Source organism: Lepidochelys olivacea, assembly GCF_965140295.1.
Source record: "Lepidochelys olivacea isolate rLepOli2 genome assembly, chromosome: 7".
In the NCBI taxonomy this organism is placed as follows: Eukaryota; Metazoa; Chordata; order Testudines; family Cheloniidae; genus Lepidochelys; species Lepidochelys olivacea.
In genome coordinates this window covers 117,141,659-117,166,408 of record NC_140417.1, presented here as the reverse complement: position 1 = coordinate 117,166,408, position 24,750 = coordinate 117,141,659, and the positions used below count along the sequence as shown (strand labels likewise).

Sequence of the window (24,750 nt, the reverse complement as noted above, 5' to 3'; positions counted from 1 at the left end):
TTTTTGGCTCGTACTCCTCGTTATGTACTACGAATAAGAGCCATCTATAGAGAATCCCCTAGTTTAAATCCTCTACCTTCAGAATTCACCTTAGAACTGGGTAAGATTCTTTTTGGAACTCATCAAAGCTGCTCCTAATATTGGCCAAGGATGTGAGGGCATACTTTGCATACAATGCAAGGTGAACTCTCTCTACAGCACTCCCAGACCCTGTTTAATTTGGGCCTACTCTAAAGCCCATTGACATCCATGAGTTTCCATTGGCTTCACTGGGCTTTGGATCGTGCCCTGGGGAAGCCGCAAGTTTATCCTATGGTATTTACTGTCTTACAATATTATGAGTCTTGTCCCTTTCCATAGACCTTCCAAAAAGGATGAAAAACTTTAAAAAGCCAATTTTTCTGGTTGACTGGATTTCTACAGTAAATGCTATAGATTATAGTATTCAAGCATATCTCTGTTCTTTAAGGATAATCTATTGTCATAATATGTAAAAATAGCTGTTTTAATCTGCTTTTCAGATTAGACTGTATCTATTTGCATATAGATGAACCTGAATTGACACTAACTTTTTTGTTTTCCAAGGTGTCAAAAAACTTCAGTGAGGTGTTCCAGAAGTTAGTACCTGGTGGCAAAGCCACGCTAGTGATGAAGAAAGGAGATGTGGAGGGCAGTCAATCCCAGGATGAGGGTGAAGGCAGTGCTGAAAGTGAGAGGGGATCTGGATCTCAGAGCAGTGTGCCATCTGTAGACCAGTTCACTGGAGTTGGGATTAGGGTAAAGAAAATCTTTGCATTTCAATATTTGTGGTACTCTTTTAGTAGACCAGTAATTACATTTCTAAAAATGAGCTCTAGAAACTGCAGTTATAATGAATAATTAAATTCAAACACCATACAGAAATATTTGATGTCCTAATATGGTAGAGTTAACTCCTTTTATGGCATGTTCTTAGGTGTCATTTACAGGAAAACAGGGTGAAATGAGAGAAATGCAGCAACTTTCAGGTGGACAGAAGTCCTTGGTGGCCCTAGCCCTGATTTTTGCTATCCAGAAATGTGATCCAGCACCTTTTTACCTGTTCGATGAAATTGACCAAGCTCTGGATGCTCAGCACAGAAAGGCTGTTTCAGGTAAAGGTTTTGTTTGTTTGTTCCTCAATAAAGAATAATCTGGTTAAAATGATGTATGTTTGTTTGTTTATTTCATATTCAAATAAAATATTTTTTTCATAGTAAAGGGACATATGTTATTGTATCCATGTACTTGACAGCATGCAGTGAATATAGAATATAAATTGTATTTCTTTGGCTGTGTTATCTTCAAAAAGTCACTGCAAAATTAATTTTAGGAAATGTCTACATATAGCATACAATTTCTAAAAGATCAGCTTAAAAGATTACAATTGGGGAAAAGTTTTACTCTGGTTCTGAAATTGGCAAATTACTTGTAGAAAACAGATTTTTCTGAATCCAACTTTTTGCAGCATGCGTATCTTATGACTGAAATGGAGTAAATGCTTACTAAATCAAACTCCCGTGACTCATCATAAAGGGTCAATTCATTGGTACACCAAATGGTGGTATTTCTTGTAACACATAATTGATGTTACTATGTAAAATCTAATAAAAATTGGACACTCTTGTTTATCAAGAAAAGAGCAGCTGTTATTTGCCTCTTAGTAAGAATTGTGGCCTGTTTATTGAAAAGATAGCTGGCTTAAGGATGTCCTTTATTTTTCAGATATGATTATGGAACTAGCTGAACACGCCCAGTTTATTACAACAACTTTTAGGCCTGAACTGCTTGAGTCAGCGGATAAGTTCTATGGTGTAAAATTCAGAAACAAGGTAAATATTTTTAAATATGTCTATATAAATAAACATAATATATAAAATTATGTTGCTGATATTGAACATTAGGTGAGACTAAGTTAACCCAGTGGGGTGGAAAATTAAATTTTCAGTTTTGTTTAGAGTCACAAGTGGTAGACAAAAAGAAAAGGAGTACTTGTGGCACCTTAGAGACTAACCAATTTATTTGAGCATGAGCTTTCGTGAGCTACAGCTCACTTCATCGGATGAAATTCCACGGTATGCATCCGATGAAGTGAGCTGTAGCTCACGAAAGCTCATGCTCAAATAAATTGGTTAGTCTCTAAGGTGCCACAAGTACTCCTTTTCTTTTTGCGAATACAGACTAACACGGCTGTTACTCTGAAAAGTGGTAGACAGAGACCTTAGGCTACTCAGTGTCTAGTGGATCTGTGTCCACATCACATAGCCGCTGCTTGATTTGGGACTGTGCAGCATGGTTGGAAGTCTCCACTTCCTGCATGACAGAATTATGATTAAAATAGCAAGGATTCATTTGTTGTATGTCTGTAATACATTCACAACAGAGATGCATTTGAGCTGTTGGTGTCTGCGCTTGAAGAGTACCAGTTCTGACTGTTGTCATCAGTCTCTTTTTAAAAGGAGTTAAAACCTGCAGTTCACAGAATCCCAATCTTCAGTGTTCTAGAGCCATTCATCTCAATTGACACTATTATAGTCCCATCACTGGGTCTCATTTGGCACTTTCTCAAAGTGAGGCCTTCACTATCTAGGAGACATTACTTTTAATATATATATATTTTTCCCCCCATTAGGTTAGTCATATTGATGTGATCACAGCAGAGATGGCCAAAGACTTTGTGGAAGATGATACTACTCATGGTTAAATGGAAATGTATTGCCAGTTTGCTTGGAAGATGTGTATAATGTGATGCCTACACCGGGGAACTGTAAATTAAAATCTGAAATATTTAGTCATTGTTAAAATTAGTTTTTGAACATACATTTTAACCAAGACCACCGAAGATTATTAGTTTCAGAGGAGCTTGAGTACCCATTTTGTCTCTGTTGCTGTATTCTTTTATAAGATACATGTTACCTTTATACAATACCTGTAGTTTGAAAACTTTATCCCTACAAATCTTTTTGTAAAGTGTCCTGTTGCTGTTTTAAAGCTTTTTTGAAAAGTGCTAGCTATTCCTTCCTAATTATAATTTTATCATTTATACTGCCTCACTTGTTTTTTTAAATAGCTTCAATTAAACAGTTGGTTTTATGGCTGTAATTCAGATGTGCTGTTTGAAGTTGTCTTCTCTTTACAGGATTCCCTTTCCATCAGTCCAGGTAAAGACTGTAGACATGTAGGATCTGGCTGCACATAGGAAATAGGAGGCAAAATAATGTCTCTCATTCTCTTCTGTATACATCTATCTTCCCATTTATTTTCCTTTGCATGATGCAAGAGTGGATGCCATGCAAATTGCAGCTCAGACAAAAGTATCAAATTCTGTAGCCAGATGCCATTTGCGACTCAGCAGAAAAACACTAAATTTGTGTGCGTCCGTTTTCACAGGCTGTCAAATGCTGAACCAAAAACTGGATGAAATAGTAGGAGAAAATACTGGCAAGCCTTATTAGAGGACTCTAAAAATTTGTAAATCATCTAAGACAGAGACTTTCCTTTTGACTCTACCGAATTAAGAGATATTGAAGAAAGGATGCCTCGTGCTCCAGTAAGCAGTACTCTTGAACCTTGGAAACACCCATGCCAAAATAATAATAATCCCTACTGCATCTTTTCAGCTCCAAAAGTCTGCATAAGTAGGGCACGTTGTGTCAGCAGCCAAAAAGCCATCTAGGGGGCAAAGTCTCCCACAAATACCTGGATCCACTAAGACCACAGACCGGGAGGGTACTGGAGAGTTTTCTGATTTGTTTTTCTAAACCCCATCTGTTGTTCGTTTCATCTCTGATAGCAAGGGACCTAGACAAACGAAATTATCAAGAAGGAAATTGCACACACGAGCAGTAGAAACCATTTCATTCACAGAAAAATTCTTTGGACTTTAGTCCATATTGTTCATCCTACAGAAAATAAGAGAAGGAGTAAGAACAACAATACCAGACCTACAGCGACTGAACAAATGAATGGTGAAAGTCACGTTCAGGATGTGTTTCAGAGCGGTAGCAGAGTTAGTCTGTATCAGCAAAAACAACAAGGAGTCCTTGTGGCACCTTAGAGACTAACACATTTATTTGGGCATAAGCTTTTGTGGGCTAAAACCCACTTCATCAGATGCATGGAGTGGAAAATACAGTAGAGCGATATAAATATACAGCATATGAAAAGATGGGAGTTGCCTTACCAAGTGTGGGGTCAGTGCTAATGAGCCAATTCAGTTAAGGTGGAAGTGGGCTACTCTCAAGAGTTGACAAGAAGTGGTGGAAATCACTTTTGTAGTGCTAATGAGGCCAATGTAATCAAGGTGGTCCATTTCAAACAATTAACAAGAAGGTGTGAGTATCAGCAGGGGGAAATTAGTTTTTGTAGTGATCCATCCACTCCCAGTCTTTATTCACTCCTAATTTGATGGTGTCCAGTTTGCAAATTAATTCCAGTTCTGCGGTTTCTCGTCGGAGTCAGTTTTTGAAGTTTTTTTTGTTGAAGAATTGCCACTTTTAAGTCTGTTATTGAGTGTCCAGGGAGATTGAAGTGTGTTCCTACTGGTTTTTGAATGTTATAATTCTTGATGTCAGATTTGTGTCCATTTATTCTTTTGCATAGAGACTATCTGGTTTGGCTAGTGTACATGGCAGAGGGGCATTGCTGACACATGATGGCATATATCACATTGGTAAATGTGCAGGTGAACGAGCCCCGGCTGGCATGGCTGATATGGTTAGGTCCTATGATGGTGTCCCTTGAATAGATACACAGACAGAGCTGACAACAAGGTTTGTTGCAGGGTTTGGTTCCTGGGTTAAATGTTTTTGTTGTGTTGTGTGGTTGCTGGTGGGTATTTGCTTCAGGTTGGGGATATTCAGGATGTGATATCTCTAAGACTGTACGTGAATCTAGTGGATGCTAACCTCTACATATCCATAAGGCTATGTCACTGCCTAATATTTGTTCACACAAACTCATTTGCAGTATAAGACGTTCCCATTCAGTTTGTCCCCCCCAGCACACAGATTCATAGTCTATCTGATGGAGTGCTCACTCCAGTCAGTTCAGAAACTCTCCCACCTGTGAGTGAACAGAGATCCCATCACAGAAAAGATTCTTAAGAAGTTGCAGATCCTGAGAGTAGAGATCTTGGCAAGACAACAGTCAATGATACATCTCTGCCTTCAACTTCTGGGACTGCTAGTCTCAAATAGATATTGTACCACAGATAAGGCTCCACATGAAACCAAAAGAACATACTGAGAATCTGGAATGACTCACCAGACATGATGCAGAGGCATGTCGGCATTCTTCAACACATGTTCCTGTAACTGAAATGGTGAACCAGGAAGGAGAGGGTACCCCGCTAAAAGAAACTTGAGTACAGATAGCTGATGCAAGCCTCTTGGCATGGGGAGCGTACAGTGCAACATCTTACAGATCAGGGGGTTGAGACTCTCAAAAGTAGAGGGTGGGGGAAGGGGAGAATAAATGTTGTTGCTAAGGGCAGTGAAGCTGACAATTAGTTTCAAGCAATGACTTCAGGGTTGACTTCTGCAATCTACTACAATGCTAGTATGCTGCCTGAAAAACCTGAGAGATGGGACCACAAGCTCAAAATTCCACTCTGAAATAATGGGTATACTGTGTATTGGGCAGTCTCATATCTTGTCCATGAAGCCAGTTCCACAAAGGGGATGTTTAAATCAGAAAGAAGACTGCCTGATCAGGCACTTTATTGACTATTCAGAACTATTCCCTAACTAAAGAAGTATTTAATCAGAAAGATACAAGTAACCAAGAAGTTGACAAATTTCCTGCTCAAGCCTGTACTTCTCAAGGGAAATGGATAATCTTTTCCTGAGCACAGATGCCTTCACCCACAAGTGTCCAACCAGGCTACTCTACAACTTTTGAACCCAATGCAGGAGCATTACTTGTTCAGTGCTCAAAGCAGGCATGGCTCTCACCACAATTTTACAACCCTGGTTAAAAGATTTTAACAAGGAACAAAATCTTCACTGCCTCAGCCATTTCCTGGCAGTGATCATCTCTAGCAGGTTATCTCCAGTGACTAGATACCATCTGTCTGGTTAACCCCTGAATGGGATTTCTCAATATGTGCCTCCAGAAATTTCTTCTGGGGACATGGAACCATTTCCTAGTAGATATTTGCTTATGAAGGAAGCATGAATGTTTCTTTGTATCGCTTCCAAAATCAGGGAGTAACCAGAGGTCAGAGCTTCTCTGGCAATAAAAATGATTTTTTTCCCAAGACATAAAGGATCCGGAAAAAGAGGAAATCAGAGAGCTGAAGTCTTCCTCCTAGTCAGCTGCTGGCCCAGAAGGCACTTCAGACTTGATAGACAGCCAAGGAACCTCCACTGCAATTGCAGAAAACATGAGACCTCTTGAGGCAGGGACTTTTGCCTTTGAAACTGGACAGCAGTCTGGGTCTCAGAAGTGTAGATCAGTCTAGTTTCTCCATTAATTTCACTGATACTTTTTGGTACCCAGACAGACCTCAACCAGGACATTTTATTCATTGATCTGGTCAAATTATATTTCTGATGTGAGTGGAAACAGAAAGCTCTCTGGGGCAGGAACTGCCTCTTTTTATTTGAATAGTGCTTGCACAGTGGGAGCCTGGCCTATAGATGGCAGCATAATATAAATAAATAATAATCATAAAGTTCTGGTGATCTCAGCTACAGATGTATTACTGGAGTTCTACAGCCAAGCACCCTAGAAAAGTGAGTATTAGCTTTTCTCACATAGCTCTGATAAAGGTTGCTGGGCACTCACATGGTTGCTGTGGTGTAGTCCATTACACTTAAACCTTTGTGCTCTTGAGCTTCCCTGCATCTCAGTAGACTTCAGCACTGTCTCTTTCCTTGGCTTTTGGCCTTGCTTGGTCTCTGTCTGTTATCCCTTCACAGATATGGGACCATGTGGATTGGTTGCCTTAGGTGGACCTGTGCTTTCTCTCGCATACCTTGCCCAGTCTCTCCTGTAGTTCAGGTACACCCACTCCCTGAAGTTCCACCATGTGAGCACTTTGGCTTCACAGTTCACCTTTTCAGGGGCATGTGATAGGTGAAATGCTCAGACACAGCTGAGCTTTGAAGAGGATACTAAACACCATTACTTTATATAAAGGCAAAAATAATAAATCAAAATAGGGTAAGTCAAAATAGATAAAATCCTACAGGTAAGTCAAAAACATGGGAGAAGGGTTGGAATTTGGGGGGAGCATGGGCTGTTTTAGCAGGGATAAGGGAGAGACAAGACAGAACTGGTGGGAGGTGGCTGGGAATCAAATCTGTATCTTAATGTCTATACTAATGCAAGAAGTATGGGAAATAAGCAGGAAGAACTTGAAATGCTAGTAAATAAACACAACTATGACATAGTTGGCATCCACCGAGACTTGGTGGGTTAATATGCATGACTGGAATATTGGTATAGAAGGATACAGCTTGCTCAGGAAGGACAGTCAGAGCCCTCTTGGATGTCCTGGATCCTCCTGCAGCTCATAGCTTCTCTGAATCATTGCTCAATTTTTCTCTCTGCTCTCTCTCACTTCCTTTGACCTCGGCTGGTACTACAGTTAAACAGGACCCCTCTCCTACAAAAGCATACTCTTCTGATCCCATCTCCTGCTCACTTGCTTTGTGAGTTCTTTGAATTTGTAAGTCCCACTACCAACACCTGGTTCCTTTTGTTCTGTTTCTGGGCACTTTACGCTCTCCACGTTCAGACCCTTGCAGAGAAGTTACTGGGGAAAAATGGATTTTTCCCTAGGATACAGTTACTCTTGTTCACCACAGGTAAGATCTATTCAGGTGTTTGATAGTCTTTAACAATTAGCCGGTTCACAGATAGGGAGAAGTGCTGCCAGCACATCTTAGTGCAAGGTGCACGAGTAAGAGTCATAAAATGAGGATACAAAAGCCTATAATTTCAAATTGAAATTCATAAGCTGTACATAGACAGATTCCCCAAATTGTGTCTCAGCGCTAGTGACATTCTTTAGGAAGGCACATCAGAATGTAGGCCATACTTACGGAATGGGGAACTCTGTCCTGGGAAGCAGTGACTCTCTGAAAAAGATTTGGGAGTCATGAGCTCAGGCTGGTGCTATGGCCTACAGAATGTGATCCTGGGATACCCCTGTTTATGTATCTCAAGTAAGAGTATGGAGGTTATTTTATCTCTATATTTGGCACTGGTGCGACTGCTGCTGGAATACTGTGCCCAATTCTTGTGTCTGCAGTTCAAGAATGAAGTTGATAAATTGGAGGGGATTCAGAAAAGAGCCATGAGAATGATTAAAGGATCAGAAAAATGCCTTAGAGTGATAAACTCAAGGAGCTCACTCTGTTTAGCTTAATAAAGAGAAGGTAAAGGGGTGACTTTATTACAGTCTTTTAAGTATCAACATGGGGAACAAATATTTATAATGGGCATGTCAGTCCTACCAGAGATAAGTGTAATATGATCCAATGGGTGGAAGTTGAAGCTAGACAAATTCAGATTGGAAATAAGGCACACATTTTTAACAGTGGGAGTAATTAACCACTGGAACAATTTACCCAGGGTTGTGGTGGATTCTCCATCACTGACAAATGTTAAATCAAGATTGGATGATTTTTCTAAAATTTGCTTTAAGAATGATTTGGGGGATGTTCTATGGTCTGTGTTGTACAGGAGTTCTGACTAGCTGATCACCATAATTTCTTCCGCTTTTGGAATATGTCAGATTAGACTAGACTTGGGCTGGCCTTTCTAGTTGTCATTACCTTCAAAAGATAAGGTTTGGACTAGTTCCTCTATCCATACAAGAACAACACTGCTGCTTTGAGAGGAAAAGGCTGTTCCTCCAGCTTCAGAAACATCTGTTCAAGGTAAGTAATTTCCACAATTCCTGGGAAATAGTTCTCCCATCGTTTTAAACCCGTATTTTAATGAATGTTCCAAAATGCAGTTTGTGGCTTTGACCAGCAGATGGAGTTGAACTGGAGTAAACAGGAAAGAGTTAAACTCTCATGTGTGGGTATGGGGAAAAGCAGAGGTTTTTTATCTTACAATGTTTGCTAGTGCCAGTGTGGCTTGGTGCAGGTTGGGGTCCCCTAGTAGGTAGAATAATACAAATAGGAAATAGTAGTTATATTGACCAGTGGGGAGTAAAATATCTGGAAACGTATCACTTCCTTGATTAAAAGTTATATCCCCTACAAAATTCCAAGATTTGGCCACCTAGCTAAATCTCTCTGCATTCTTGAGGGGTAGGATCACTCTATTTAAAAGGAACCTCTTACCCAAGAGCTGCAAAAGCAAAATGCAGCAGTACAGCTAAAGAAAGCATGCAAGAGACTATGGAGAATATCAGGAACAGTGTAGAATAAAAGTCTTAGTGCTTTAAATGAGATGAATGAATTATTTTTCAGGTGAACTTCTCGAGTGTTTGTGTGTGTGTGTGTGTGTGAGAGAGAGAGAGAGAGAGAGAGAAAATTTATGTATCACTGTCACTTACCTATTCCACTCTGGGGCAGGGATGTGCAGGAAGAGGGCACTTTTTATTGTAATTCTGCCACCAAACGGGTGAGAGGATTCTCTAACTCCCCAGGATACTGCTCTCCTGTCTCCAAGGCAGATTATTATCCTCTGAGCACACACAAACTTTTAAGAGCAACTATTTTGCTTTTGAAATTCTCCAGGTTGTACTAAATATGAGATCCTCACTTGGGATAAATGGTCATAGCTACCCCGGCATTAATGAAGCGATGACCATTTGCAGAAGCTGAGGCTGTGGCCTCCAATATGTTTTCAAAATATTCTTCTAGGGAAGGAAAACCATTGATGCTGTACAAGGTCTTCATTTCTCGCCTCTGCCTCCATGCCAGATTAAACACAATGAACTCCATGCTTTGCTATTACTATAATACTCAGGATTGTCTTTCTGGAAACAAAATCTAACCCGTTCCACATATGCTTTTAGCATAAGTTTGTTCGCCTAGAATGCTGCCTCATTCCTTGTTTAGGTTTATAAGAAAGCATTTTTGTTTAAATAGGAAATCAAATGAAAGTGACTCACCCACCCCCAACCTGCCTTTCTGTGAGTACAAGTACCTGTGGGTCTCATCACACATGGATACATTTTCATGGGAGCTTCTTAAAATATGGGCACCATGTTATTGGCCTGAAGTCTCTCTCCTCCTCATAGCAGTAGGCTCATATACACAGACTAGTTTGGCTGATATCCTTGGATTTCCGCTCATTCTGCCTTGCCATCTCCTGCACTGTAATCCTGCTGCGATAGCTGATCTGCTCCTGCTGCACACTGGTAATCACAAGGAGGAGAACCCAACACACTGTGTTCTATTCTCTCCTTCTGCCTTGGCCTCCGCCTTGGCCTTGGTCTTTTTCCCCCTGCCTTTTTTTTTCCCCCTCCCAGGCCGTTTTTATTAGTGCAGTAACAGTAAGACTTGGTAAGATCAAAGTGTGATCACCTTCAGATTTCTCTATTGCTGAAGTTTATGAGCTAAGTGTTAACTGCGTGCTTCAAGTGAAATAAACTGCATGCTTTTTGTCTGCCCGTTTATAAGCACGCTGGGCTAGCATCAGTCTGACTGGAAGCCTGCAACAGCTGTTTCATGTTTGCATTAGAATTAGTTACTTTTTCCAGACTCCCAGACTGGTTCCCCAATATTATTTCTTGTCAAAATTCTAAATTAACAACAATACCAACACTGATCTTGGAATAACAGTGGAAGCGGAAAGGGTCAGATTGAGAAGTGACACACACACCTGAGACTGGCACGTTGGACAGCACTTGGCATTCTAGAACTATATTATAACTTTAAACCCCATGGGATCGGCATTTAGGATCCAGTCCTGCAAACATTCATGCATTAGGTGATGTATCTGTAAATTGAGTGTGAACTCCAGGAAGCTCAATGCCATTGTGCTCTCTGATGCATTCTCTATGCTTTAGAGGAATTATTATAATATACATTTTGCAGGCACACAGCACAATATTATATACGTTATGGGAGAGCCTGAATATGTAAATGAAACAGATTCTGATTTCCAGAACAGGGTCTGAACAATTGCTGTGGTGTGCACTAATGCTTGTCTCCGTAGTTTCCGAACGACTAGTGTCTAAAGTTTAAACTGTTGCTTTCTTAGCTAGCTTGAGAATGCAAGGTGTTTGGGAGCGGGTGTACACACTGCACAAGGCCTGAAGGGGTCAAGGTAGCTAGGTAGGCCAAGTAACTGTAGAGGCTGCACCTGGAGGAGGAGCCAGGGAGCAGGGATTAATTTGTTGAGACTCAGCTGGATGGGAACAGGAAGGGCCTGTATAAAGCCCAGGAGCTGAGGATGTGGGATGCTGTAGGGAAGGATTCTGTTACCACTCCCTGGGAGAAGGGAGCTGTGTTTAGGACTATAGAGAGTAGTCCAAAGTTGCTCCCTGGGAGGACTGTATTTGGGCTGACAAACCCTGTAAAGAGAGTCGGAAAGGTGGGAAAGGCTCTGGGGAAAAGCAGCACGGATAGGATAGGGAAGACCTTGGCTGCTGATGAGATGGGCCCTGAGTTGGAACCTGCAGAAGAGGACAGGGCTGGGTTCTCCTACCAGCTAGTGGGGAAGTGGCACAGACCAGGCAGTGGAGAGTGGATTGTATGGGACAATTTGGGCTGGATGGAAGACTTTTTGATACCCTGGAATGGGGGAATCACACATAGTGACCTGGCCGGAGGGCCAAGTCATGAAGAATGAGTCCCTGGACGTGGAGAGGATGATGGGTGGAGAGACCACCAGAAGAGGACGCAACACGTGGAAGGAGCTAATCCTTAGAGCTGCTAGGAGGAGGCACCGTAGTGGTGAGTGCTCCCCATGACAGTGCTATATAAACCAAAATTCTGGTTTGGGTATTACAGAGCTCTGTCCATCTCTCTTGTGATTTAACCTTTTCCTGTGGTGCCTGCCCCAGCAGCCAGAAGAGCAAATGCTTTCCGTGGTGCGAGTTCAATCCCAGTTTTATCTCTTTAGGTGCTGCTGAACTGGATATTTTCTGAGGATCAGGATGCAGCTGCACCTCGGTTGTCCAGCAAAGGAAGGAAAAGCAATGGAGATTGTGTGAGGTATTTAGATGTTGGCATTTATTGAATCACAGTTGATTTCCAGAAATAAACTGTAGAGCACTAGAGAGAGGCCTGAAACAAAAAACCACACCCAAGCACACCTGGACTTTAGATAAATTCAGAACCTGATCCATAGATTTAGGGCGACCAGATAGCAACTGTGAAAAAATGGGATAGGAGATGGGGGTAATAGGCGCCTATATAAGAGAGATTCCCAAAAAACAGGACTGTCCCTTTAAAAACAGGACATCTGGTCACCCACATACACTTCTTGGACCCATCAGAGGTGAATAGGTGTTCTCTCAGGGCAGGCTTGTCTTTGTGTCTAATCCTCTATGCTGTTTGTCAAGTAGTTGGTGAAGTGTTCCTTGTTTGGATGGGAATCTGAATGGGATATTCGGTACAGTACATCCCTGCTCTTTGTCTACTTTCCTTCCTTCCCTTTTTTTTTTTTTTCTTTTGAGCTGCTGTATTAAGTGACTCTGGAATGTGCATGGAGATGAGGGGGAAGCATAGCTGGTTCCAGCTGGCATGATAAAACTGGAGAGAAAGTTCCCAGGATATCCAGACTTTCGAGCGCATTGTGTTTAGATAGAGTTTATAAAAAGAACCAGACTGAGAGGAATGGCTTGCACAGGGGTTGGTGATGGCGTTGGAGATACCCTTAGGAAATGCTGTTTTACGTGTCTGAAATATCATCAGCTGCAGCAGAAGGACACAGAATCCTGAACCAGGATTTCTTTCTTGGCAGGCAAAGAAAAAGAAACGGATTCTCAAATATGTTTGCTTTAAAATACATGTATTGGCTCATAAGTGATTCCCTCCCCTTTCCTGCCTTTCCAGACACACCACCTCACCCTGCAAAGTGAATGGTTGCACAGCGAGTAGGGCCTACCAGTGATTTACAATTTCAGCTGAACTGCATGAGGGGTTCACGCTACGTTTTCTATGTAAGGGGGCCTTACGTAATCTCAGAATGAAGCCCCAGAATGCAAGTGTATGGTTTATACACCGAGTGATTGCACAGAGATACCTTACTAGCTCCTTAGAGTCTGATGACTTACAAAAGGATGGCTACAGATTAAAAGCATGGGCTGTGTTCTAACTTTGTCACAGACTTGCCAGGTGACCTTGACCAAGTCACATCATCTCTGTGGCCCAGTTTTCGGCACTGTCACGCAGTCAGCCAAGGTCAAGGTCCCAAACCTTCAGAACTGAGCCATTATTTTCACAACAGAAAGTGAAGTTCTTATTGTAATTTCTTAGCACATTACACACCCTTAGATCTGACCTGTCACTCAGAAAAGGGAATGTCCTTAATTTCCAATAACAATAATGAGGTAGTATATAGATAACCTTGCTTCACACATGCACCTAATATTTAAAGGGGCATATAATTTAGATCTAAAATTTGGGAGTGGGGAAGTCTTTCAAAACAGAACATGAATATAACTTTATTTTATTCTCATGGAAAATGACAGGGGACACAATTTAAATGTTGCTAACGCAGACATGAGAAAAGTGAGCTAATGCATGCGAACATGAAAGCAAGAGGCATGCAGAGAATGGATACAGTGTGAGAACCTAAATGGAATAGAACTGGAAATTAAAGTGAAACTGACCACTCTAGCCTTACTTTCCCTGTTTTCTGAAATGAAAACCATAAACCACCAGCATAAGCGATGGCAGCCTAATTAGATTTGTAAATTTCTCTGTTTATATAAACCAGAGCAATAGTAGTACCTTAGGGCCTGATCCAAAGCTCACTGAAGCTAATGGAGTCTTTCCTTTGATTTCATTGGGCTTTGGATCAGGTTCCCAGGTAAGAAAACTAGAGATGGGGGAGAAAATACATGAAGACCAAATACCTGAAGGTGCTTGAGGAGTCTTTGGGAAAACTCTTACCTAAAATGCTAGGTAGTGAGGATAATCCACTGACACTGGGAGAATTAGTGAGAGCCATTTCTATGGCACCCATCACAGTAGTAAATGAGTGCCTATTGAGTCCCACAGAGAAGGTACTTTAGCAGTGCTGCCAACCCTAAGTGTTCAAAAATTATGAGTCAGGCATCAAAAATAAATCAGATGGCCTTAATTTTTTTTAAAGTGTTGGATTCTTTTTGTCTGTCTTCTGCTTTAGATCCTTTAGTGTACATTTGGGTCCCGGTTTCAAGCTTTTCTGTGCAATCGTGAGGGCTAGAAACTTTCTTCTTTAAAATGAAAGCTGAGATTCTTGTGTAATGATGTGATTCCAGGAATTGGGGTTTTAAGGCAGCATCAGCTCCCAATAAAATAATTAGAGTTGGCAACACTGAAAGGTGATGGAAGGACTATGATATATGTTGGAGCTGACAATAAGACAGGAAGAGTATTGAAGGCATTGAGGAAGAAGGGTGGTGCAATCCTTTTTTTTCCCAGATCCCAGCACCTTGACATAGAGCAGAGGATAATAAATGGTGCATAGTATTATATTTGGAGAAGCTTATGTATTTTGTGACACTAGATTAGTATCAACTCTGCTGGAAAAAAATGCAAGAAGTTAGTGTTAGATATGTACTTTGGCACTATGTTATGTAGCCCAGAAACTAATGGGTTAATTTAGTTTTCATTTCTTGGGCTAAGCTGCATATCTGTCTTGTGTATGCATTGGTGGCCTGGGAACACGCAAAGGTTCAACACCATCCAATTACATCTGGAAACAGAGTAGCTTGAGAGCTGACAAAAAGATGGTGGCTTCTCAGCCTCTTGGAAGGTTCTGCTTTGATCTCCATCAACTCCAAAAAACAGAACCACACCTAATCACTGGTAGCCTAATCTGAGCTCCCTACCTGGCTTCTAACCAGCAACTACATTCTCTTTTCTGAGAGGAGACCAATCTCTTAAAGGTTCTGAGCCTAACTAGAGTCACCTGTACCCAGTTACTTTCCAGAGTGCCTCCCTAAGCTCCCTCTAAAATTCCCTGCTGCGATTTAACTCCAAAAGTTCAAGCCTCTGTTTGCCAGAAGCTGGGAATGGACGACAGGGGATGGATCACTCAATGATCATCTGTTCTGTTCATTCCCTCTGAAGTACCTTGCACTGGCTGCGGTCAGAACACAGGATACTGGTCTAGATGAACCACTGGTCTGACCCAGTATGGCTGTTTTTATGATGGGCCTTCTTCTCAGAGGCACCACAGGGGTGGGTTGTGTTGTAGCTGTGTGGGGCTTCCTGCAGAGGCCACTGAAAGACTGGCACATAGAGATGATCAAACGAGAGAAATTGCTAAAGTTTCATTGATTTAAACATTTTATTGGAACTTTGGAATTAGAAAACTTTTGGCTTCCTCTACGTGAGCGCCCTGTCACATGGTGGTCTGAGAAATGTCAATACCATAGACTGATCTGGGAGTTAATCAGAAAAGGAAAGGTCCTCTCATCATCATTATAATGGTCCCTTTTGGCCTTAAAATCCATGAAAGACTGAAACAGTAAATGTACTAGCCATATTACAAAAGAAAAGTTGGGAACCACAAAATTCTCATTACTTTGAGACTTCTGTCCCTCTGCCATAACCCACTGGAGAATGCTTGAAAGGGGGCTTATTTAAATTTTGAAATTCCTTGGGAAATGTTATGTGATAATTGTAGCATCAACAAATGACTGTTCTTATGTCACCTCACTGCAGCTGATGGCTGGACTTTTTGGTATGTGTGGATTAGAGAGTGTCAACTGATCAGTTGCTGGTTAGAAGCTGGGCAGGGAGCTCAATATTGATCACCAATATTCCACATGAGGATGGACTACAAGCTGTCAAGAACAGTATCCCTGATGAGGCCACGGCACACCTGGTGGCTGAGCTTTGTGACTTTGTCCTCACCCACAACCATTTCAGATTTGGGGACAACTTGTACCTTCAAGTCAGTGGCACTGCTATGGGTACCTGCATGGCCCCACAGTATGCCAACATTTTTATGGCTGACTTAGAACAACACCAATCCAACACCAGCCCAAAGTGACCATTTGGGCAAGCAATCCCATCATGCGGAGCACCTAGGCAGAGTGGGTGTGCCCATGCAAACGAGATCAGCTCCTGAAGTCCTCTTCCACGGCTCATCATTAGATGTCAGGGGAGAGCTCATTCAGACTCTGCTTACATTAGGATGGCGTCTAATGCTCCGACCATTCCAGGGCCCCACTGTGCTAGGTGTTGCACAAACATATAATAAAACCATCCCTACCCCAAAACTCTCACAATCCTTCTGTCAGCTTCATGTGAGTGGACTCCTGTGTTCACGGGAAGCGACACTGATCTCCCTGCAGGATGACTGGCGGTGCAACAGGTGGGTGAAACAAACATGAAGGTTTGGGTTGCAGAAATACAAACTCATTATACATAAACCACCTCTGAGATTTTGCATGGCTCCTAGAATCACTTTTATGATAGCATCTATTCTCCCTCCCATTGAGTCATCAGTTGTGGTGGTGGTTTTTCTTTATACCTGCCTGAAAATGTCTTACAGCCAGTCAATCTGTGGTACACTTTTCATTCTTCTCTTTGGCTGGTTTCTTGGAATCCTTAGTTATAGTTTTCTAGTCTGGGTCCAAATTAGTGCAAGGACTTTAATACAATTGTATTCTCTGTATGAATTTTTTTTACCTTTTGTAATTTCAGTTAAGATATTGCTAATCCCTGAAATATGATCAAATATGAACCATTATGGTTAAAAATAATAATAAAAAATAATCTCCACACACTCTTTATGAAGCAGGTCAGTAGCACCTGCCCCTGTAGAGATGGAGAAATAGATACAAAGAGGTGAAGTGACCTGGGTAAAATTTTCTGAAGTGCCACTGTGAAATAGAAGCCTACATCTCACTGACATTCAATGGAACTTAGATGCTTTTGCAAACTTTACTCTTTGGTGAAGGCCTGAAAGAAAGTCAGGGCAAGAGGAAGAGATAATTGTAATTATAAAGATGTATAGTAGATGTTTGTGGGCTTTCCTTCTTGTTTCTGCTTCTGTCTTGTTTACCAGCCCGGCACCCACCTGTGTTTTGAGTGGCTCACCACTCAACTGTTGGATGTCTTGAAAGATTTTTGGAAAGCAGACAGACACATAATATGTTTCTAATCAAACAGCAAGACTTGATGGACAGTGTATTTCTGAAGGATTATCAGAGGCCCGAGGCATGTTGTGAGACGCGAGGCTGAAGGCCAAGAGCTTTCAACCCCTGCAATTGCAGTAATCTGTCAGAAATGCTCTGTCTTAAACAGTCTAATTGTGCACTTTGCGCAGAAAATGATTAAGAAAGGAAAAGAACAAGTTTTTCTGGCATGTTTAGTAGGGATTGTCAATATTTGACTTGAAATCCTGTCTTGTTCCTGAAATTCCTTCGACATTTCATAATTTAAATCAACAATTTTTTTTTGTCAGATGAGACTTTCAGGGCTCGACAGCACTCTGTTATAAAACTTTTACAAGTGACGTGATCCACAAATCATGCAGATGGATGGGACTCTTACAAAGCATGTATTTCAGCTGGCTTGCTTTTTCACCTTCCATTCTCTCCAAAAACCACCTGAACTGATTCTTTTGCAGCAGTACTGGAAGCTGGGCCTTAGGCTATGACAAATAAGTGCGGCTCTTAGTGATGCCCAAAAATATCCCCAAATAGTTTTCAGACTCATCATTTATTGTCTCCTTAGCTCGTTGACGTCAGTAGCCATTTATATCAGCAGAGCATCTGCCCCTAAACTCTTCCCTGTCTTATAACTCTTACTGCTTCTTCCCCACTAGGCAGAGCTGGGATCATCACAGAAGGAAAAACCGCTGGCTTCCTGTGCCTCCTTAGAATGGAGCCAGCTTGGCATGATGGGAAGCGGACTCACTGGAAGGAAACCTGAGGTGGGGAGGAAACAGCTGAGCCATCTCAGGAGAGGTGTCCCAGGGATCAGAGCCATTGGGGATGCTGTCAGAGGGGGGCAAATGTTCCAAAGGGCCTGTTAGAGAAGCTAGAAAGTAGGGTGACCAGATGTCCCAATTTTATACGGACAGTCCCAATATTTGGGGCTTTGTCTTATGTAGATGCCAATTACCCCACCCACCCCGTCCCGATTTTTCACCCTTGCTATCTGGTCACCCTACTAGCACGGTTCCACTGGGGCACAGCATTGGCAGTGGGATGGCTTTCATTTGGGGTTCCACTGAGGAGCAGACCCAGCAAGGAAGAGTCCGAGCTGTTAGGGAATCTTTTTACAGGGAGGAGAAGGGTATATTGGAGTTATAGAGGGCAGGGAAAGCAGAAGTCTGACACTAGCTGGAGCGCATGGATGCAGTGGACTTGTAGGGAATGCCCATACCAATGAAGACCCAAATTATCCCTGGTTCATGTGTAGTGGAGGGACCTTCAGGACTTTGTCTAATGTAAGGATCTCCACTGAGCCTCTTAGTGGGGTATTCACTGAAGATACTGAAGTAGCGGCATCCTCCGAGTGTATTATTCAATCTGGATATGACGGTAGGCAGGACACAAACCGTCTGCTCAGTTGGAATGATTTTTTGTGTTAACCTTCCAACAGGGATTTATCTGTGTCTGCTGGGAATTATGATATGAAATACTCCAGTGTGGAAATTGTGTGTGGGGATTATCGGACTCATGTTTGGTTAACCCATAGCCGTCCATGAGCAATCCAGAGCTCCCATTGAAAGGTTCTAAAGCATTAGCACTTAGTGACAGACAATCCTAATTCTTTGTGCCAAGGAAAGAAAACAAGGAACATTTCTCCGTCCTATCTCCCTGTGGTGTGCCAGTGTCTGGCTAAGAAATTTTCAGCGTTTTCTTTCTTCCCCCTAGCCTTTTTTTTAAACATTCCCTGGCTCATCTGAAAGATGCAGGAATTGACTTTCCAGCTTTGGACTATGTGCATGATTTCCTGATGGGTCAAACCAAAACCTGGGATGCAAATGCTTCCAAACATTGGAGAGGTTTGGATCCAGATCTGGACTTGGCACCTTTTCTGGACAGATTAAAATACAGAACAATTGAATTTCATATATAGATTCCCCAGTTATCACAAAGAACTGAACAAAGAAGCACTCATTCTTGAGCTGGTCACGAACGGTTAACTGAATATGCAGCTTTGAGGCTACCATTGCAAAGCTCCTGCAAGGAGAATAAATGCATCAATTAATCTCTTGAAATAGGTGAGCAGTTAAGAGCTTATAACTGTTGTGAGTTGGCATGGACTACCTGTCTGCTTCTGGGTGCAGTTCATCGTATTGAGCCCAGCTATCTGAGATAATGCATCAGACCCTATGTTGTATCATGACTGTTACAATTCTCTAGGGCCCACTTGTCAGTGGGTGAACTCTCCAGGTCCAGTTATCAGGGCTTTCTCAGTGGAGGGCCCACGTCTGCTCCATCCACTGGTCCACTAGAAACACGTTTGGCTAGTTTCAATGTGCAGTATGATACATCTATTTGGTCAAGAGTTTAAGTGTATTATTTTAGGTGCAGGTTCTACACAGAATAAAGACGGCTATGTTTTGTGAATTCTGTATTTAAACTATCTTAAGTTGCCCAAGTGCTGAAGTGATGGGAGCTGTTTAGGAACCCATCAATGTATTGCTGTCACTTTCTGAAGAGCTCTCTAATGGCCTGATCCTGTGTGGTGCTCATTACCCTCAAAAACTATCCGTAACGATGAGCTACAAAATTGTGGAATAGTCTCCCAGTGGAAGTGGTGGAAGCTCCATTGCTTGAGTCACTTTAAATTCGATGAAGAAATGAAAAATATTTTCGAGCAGTGGCAGGTAGCCTTTTCATACTATAGTTGCCACAGGAGACCATGATAATGCCTTATTTTATCTCCTGCCCTTCCCCCCCCCCCCATAACTTTTTTGCTTGAAAAATTTGGCCTGATAATTGCCAGGTATACTCTGAAAGCCAAAGAGAAATGGTTTTTGAAAGTCATTCACCTTTCTGGCTCGTTTTCCTCACCTGTAAAATGCTGATAATACTTGAAAGCACTATATAAATGCTAAGAATTATTATGTTATGAACTAATGACATTCCATTACTGGGCAATGTAGACCTAGTAGTTTGTTGAGATTAGTGTAAGCCCTAGTTACGTCCACTCATTCAGTCCTCCTCTCCTGATGTGCCCAGTCACCATGTAATAAAATAATCAGTCACACTTTGTGTTTAAAGGTTACATTTATAAATAGTTAGTTGGTTAGATGTTTAATTAAACAGTTAATCAATTGTTATAGATTCCAACAGGTCAGTAGATCGGTTCTAACTATCTCTAACACCTTCTAGTAATGTGCGTACAAACCAGGCTGGTCTGAGAACATTCGTTTTGTACTCTTCTACTTCTGTACAGTTACAACGCTAGCCTTACTGGGACTTTTTCCTTTCCACATGCAATCGTAACATTCTATTTCCGTTGCTAACCCTGCAGTTTTGGATCCCTGAACTTTTGACTTTGAAAGTTGCATTTTGATTTGGATGTAAAGCACCTGCTATTTAGAGTGACACTTAAATCCATAATGAAAATTCAGTCTTAATCATCAAAGGAAAGTGAGAGTTAAGTTAGTGCATGTCCTGTGTATCCTGTTTCCCTGCTGCTCATCCACAGAAAATAAATCACAGTGGATGTCATTGCATCTCCTATTTTTTGTTTAAATGGTTAGTGTGGGCAGTGAGTCAGTCAGTGATTTTGGAAATCCCCTGTGAATACTAAAAAACATTTTTTTTATAGTCAATTAAAATGTTTTGATGAATAAACCTCCCCTCCCCCCACATTTTTAAAGAAGTCATAAGAAATCTATGGGTCTGATTTCACCACTGTGGCATTCCAGTTCTCTGCTCATGTGACTCCATTGAAATCACTGGAATTATATGTATGTAAGAGTGCAGGAACTCAACAGGCCATTGAAATCAATGAAGTGACACAAGACTGAAGTTGGAGTAACACAGTGAGGAGCCAGACTCTATGTGAACAACTGTAAGCTTTTCACAGTAAAAGGCAATGCAAAGGAGACTGTTAGGATATACATATTCAGGCCTGTCTGTAAAGGCCTATACTCTAAGAATGTAGGTATATGTTTATCATACAAGATATGTTTATCATGCTAGATACAAGAAAGAATCTGTGTAAGGGCCTTCTCTCGCTGTCACAGTCCATTCTTAGGCCAATACCTTTGGCTAAGCAGCAGAGGCAGCCATAAGTTGTGAAGTGAGCGGTCACATCCTCGCATTCCAAACTAGTCAATATGGGACTGTGAGGAAGGTGATCCGATCTATCACCTCCAGAGAAAGGGAAGGGCCTAGAAGATGTAAAAGGAAATTTAATTTTCTGTCTGGTAAGAACTCACTTATCAATAGACACAGTTGGGAAACCCTTATGTCTTTATAGATGTAGTCGTGAAATCCTCACTTCTGTATTGTTTTGTCATTATAGTTCCCACTTTGCTATTGTTTATTGGTATGGTCTCTGTCTGGTTCTGTGATTGTTTCTGTCTGCTGTATAATTAATTTTGCTGGGTGTAAACTAACTAAGGTGGTGGGATATAATTGGTTAGCTAATCATGTTACAATATGTTTGGATTGGTTAGTTAAATTTCAGTAGAATGATTGGTTAAGGTATAGCTAAGAATATTACTATATAAATTAGGGGCAAACCAGAAGTAAGTTGGGATTCGAAAATAAGGAAAAAGGAACTTGGATTTAAGCTTGCTGGAAGTTCACCCCAATAAACATCAAATTGTTTGCACCTTCGGACTTCGGGTATTGTTGCTCTCTGTTCTTGTGAGAAGGACCAGGGAAGTGGGAGAGTGAAGGAATAAGCTCTCTAACAGAGACAAGGCAATACACACTGTATTGCTACTCAAAGTGAAACAACACAATCCAAAACGTCCATGGAGCACTCAAAGGTCCAGAAGCAAGTATGTTGTCCAGAAAGTCATTGGTCTTCGGTTTCTTCAGACAGGAGATCGATAAGTGGATCCCAGATTTTCTGCATACCACCTGAATGTTGCCCTGGAAATGAGCAATATAAAATGTCCAAAGACATGAGTGGAAGTCCACAGCTCAAGTAAAAACACCCAGTTTTGTCCACTTTAACAAGACAGCTTTTCAAAGGCCACCCCACCTTAGAAGTTCTGAGTGCCTTCAGCCCTCACTGATCCTCAAGTGATGCTCAGCACCCTAGAGTTGTTTTCCCAGTACATCTCCAAAACGACATAACACAGACTTGATCCAGAGAAAACGGTAAAAGTGATTTTACAAACATGGGACTGAGGGCTGCTGTGATGCCACAAGGAAAAATTAATGGGAAGATTTTAAAAGGCACAAATAGGAATTAGGTATCCAGGACCACTTGAGTTTGAACCACGATTGGGCACCTAACTGCCCTTTATATCTGAAAAATCTCCCCCTAAAAGCCTAAGCTATTTAAAGTGGAAAAGAAAAGAGGGAAGGGAAAGCTCATAAAGGTCTATAAGATAATGACTGGTATAGAGAAGCATGATCTCATGGTTCAGGCACTGCCTGGGAACTCGGAAACGTAACCCAAAGTCATTTGAAATCAATGGGAAGACTTCCATTGACTTAAATGGGCCATGGATCAGTGCCCAGGAAATCTCTATTCAGTTCCCAGCTCTACCAGACTCGAATCAATCTATAAAATAAAATACGTCCTTTCTTCCACCCTTTGTCAGTCTTGTCTATTGACATTACAAGCTCTTGCAGTCAGAGATTTTTCATGTAGCACAATGTATGGATATTTAGTACCAATTCAGGAAAGAATTTAAGTATGTGCTTGAGTGCTGTCCAGAATATTTGCCTGAATCTTAGATTCATAGAGTTTAAGGTCAGAAGGAACCATTAGATCATCTAGTCCAACCTCCTGCATATCACAGGCCATTGCATTTCACCCAGTTACCCCTGTATTGACCCCATAACTTGTGTTTAGCTAAAGTATAACTTCCTGCCAGGCATCTGGTGTTGAGTTGAAGGCCTCAAGATACAGAGAATCCACCACTTTGCTTGGTAGCTTGTTCCAATTGTTAATCGCACTCTGTTTTTGTTTTTGTTTTTAAATTTTTGCCTAATTTCTAATCTGAATTGGTCTGGCTTCGGTTCCCAGCCCTTGGTTCTTCTTGTGCCTATGTCCACTACAGTCATTATGCTCTTCTCAGCTGGATTAAAGAGGGCTAGTACCACTATTTTCTGCCCAGGAAAGTACTTATACCAGTGGCTCTCAAACTTTAGCAAACCGAGCACTCCCAGTTTGATTTAAATTTTTTGGGGGGACCCCCAAACCTCCCCACTCACCCCTTGCCCGCTCCTTCCCCCGATGCCATGTCCCTACCCTGCCCTTTCTCTGTGGCCCTGCCCCTGTTCACTCCATCCCCCACCCCCATCGCTCGCTCTCCCCCAACCCTCCCTTACTTTCACCAGGCTGGGGCAGGGGGTTGTGGTGTGGGCTCTGGGAGGGAGTTTGTGTGTGGGGTGCAGGCTCTGGCCTGGGGCAGGGGGTTGCGGTGCGGGAGGGGGTAAGGGGTGCGGGCTCTGGCCGGGCAGCACTTACCTCGGGCGGCTCCTGAAAGTGACTGGCACATCCCTCTGGCAGCAGTTCCTAGATATGGGGGGTGGGGGGGGGCAGGGGCCAGGGGATCTCTATGTGTTGCCCCTGCCTGCAGGCATCACCCTTGCAGCTCCCATTGGCCGCAGTTCCCAGCCAATGGGAGTTGCGGAGTCGGTGCTTGGGAGGGGGTAGTGCACGGAGCACAGGCGCTGACTTTCCTAAGTGCTGGGGGATGCTCGAGCTCTGCCCCATGTCCCACCTCCACTTGACCCCTTCCCCCAAGGCCCTGTCCCCGCCCCACCTCTTCCTGCCCCTGCTGCACCCCCCCCTCTTCCCACCCAGTTCCCCCCCTCCCCCTGAGCACTGCATCCTTGCTTCTCCCCCCCAAGCCTCCTGTATGCCATGAAACAGCTGATTGCGGCGGGCGAGAGGCACGGGGAGGGAGGCGGTGGGAGTACTGATCCACGGGGCCCGCTGGCGGGTGGGAGGTGCTGGGGTGGGAGGAGGGGAACTGATGGGGGGTTGCTGGGGGGGTGCTCAGCATCCACCATTTTTTCCCTGTGGGTGCTCCAGTCCCAGAACACCCACAGAGTCAGTGTCTATGTCGCAGAGAGCCACTGGCCCAACCCCCCTAGGGGCCACAGGGACATGCTGGCTGCTTCTGGGAGCAGCACAGAGCGAGGGCAGGTAGCAAGCCTGTTCCACGGCATGCAGGAGGCTCCCGGAGGGAGAGGGAAGGAGGAGAGGTCCGCAGACCCCAGTTTCAGAAATGCTGACTTAAACACCACTTAATCAAGTGACCTCTCACTCTTCTTTTTGATAAACTAACAGATTGAGTCTCAGTTGGGGCATCGAAGTGCTACTGTAATGCAAATAAAATAGTAGTATGATTTGTTAGGTGTCTAGTGTGTGCTTAGTGGTACTATATGTAGAAAAAGACAGTCCCTGTCCAAACTGGTTTATAATCTAAACAGAAAATCCTTGTTTGTAAAGTAGTTTGCAATATGTACAGTGCTATGTAAGTGTT

At 42.5% G+C, this 24,750-nt stretch overlaps 1 protein-coding gene across 1 annotated transcript in view; it reads left to right on the top strand.

Moving 5' to 3' along the window:
* Window positions 1-3,026, top strand: part of SMC3 (structural maintenance of chromosomes 3) — a 53,068-nt gene extending 50,042 nt beyond the window's left edge. The window contains exons 26-29 of the mRNA XM_084632963.1: window positions 586-777; window positions 956-1,133; window positions 1,744-1,850; window positions 2,651-3,026. Coding sequence (XP_084489089.1) covers window positions 586-777; window positions 956-1,133; window positions 1,744-1,850; window positions 2,651-2,722 — 549 coding nt within the window. The 3' untranslated portion in view covers window positions 2,723-3,026. The remainder of the gene's footprint in view (window positions 1-585; window positions 778-955; window positions 1,134-1,743; window positions 1,851-2,650) is intronic.
* The last annotated feature ends 21,724 nt before the right edge of the window (window positions 3,027-24,750 follow it).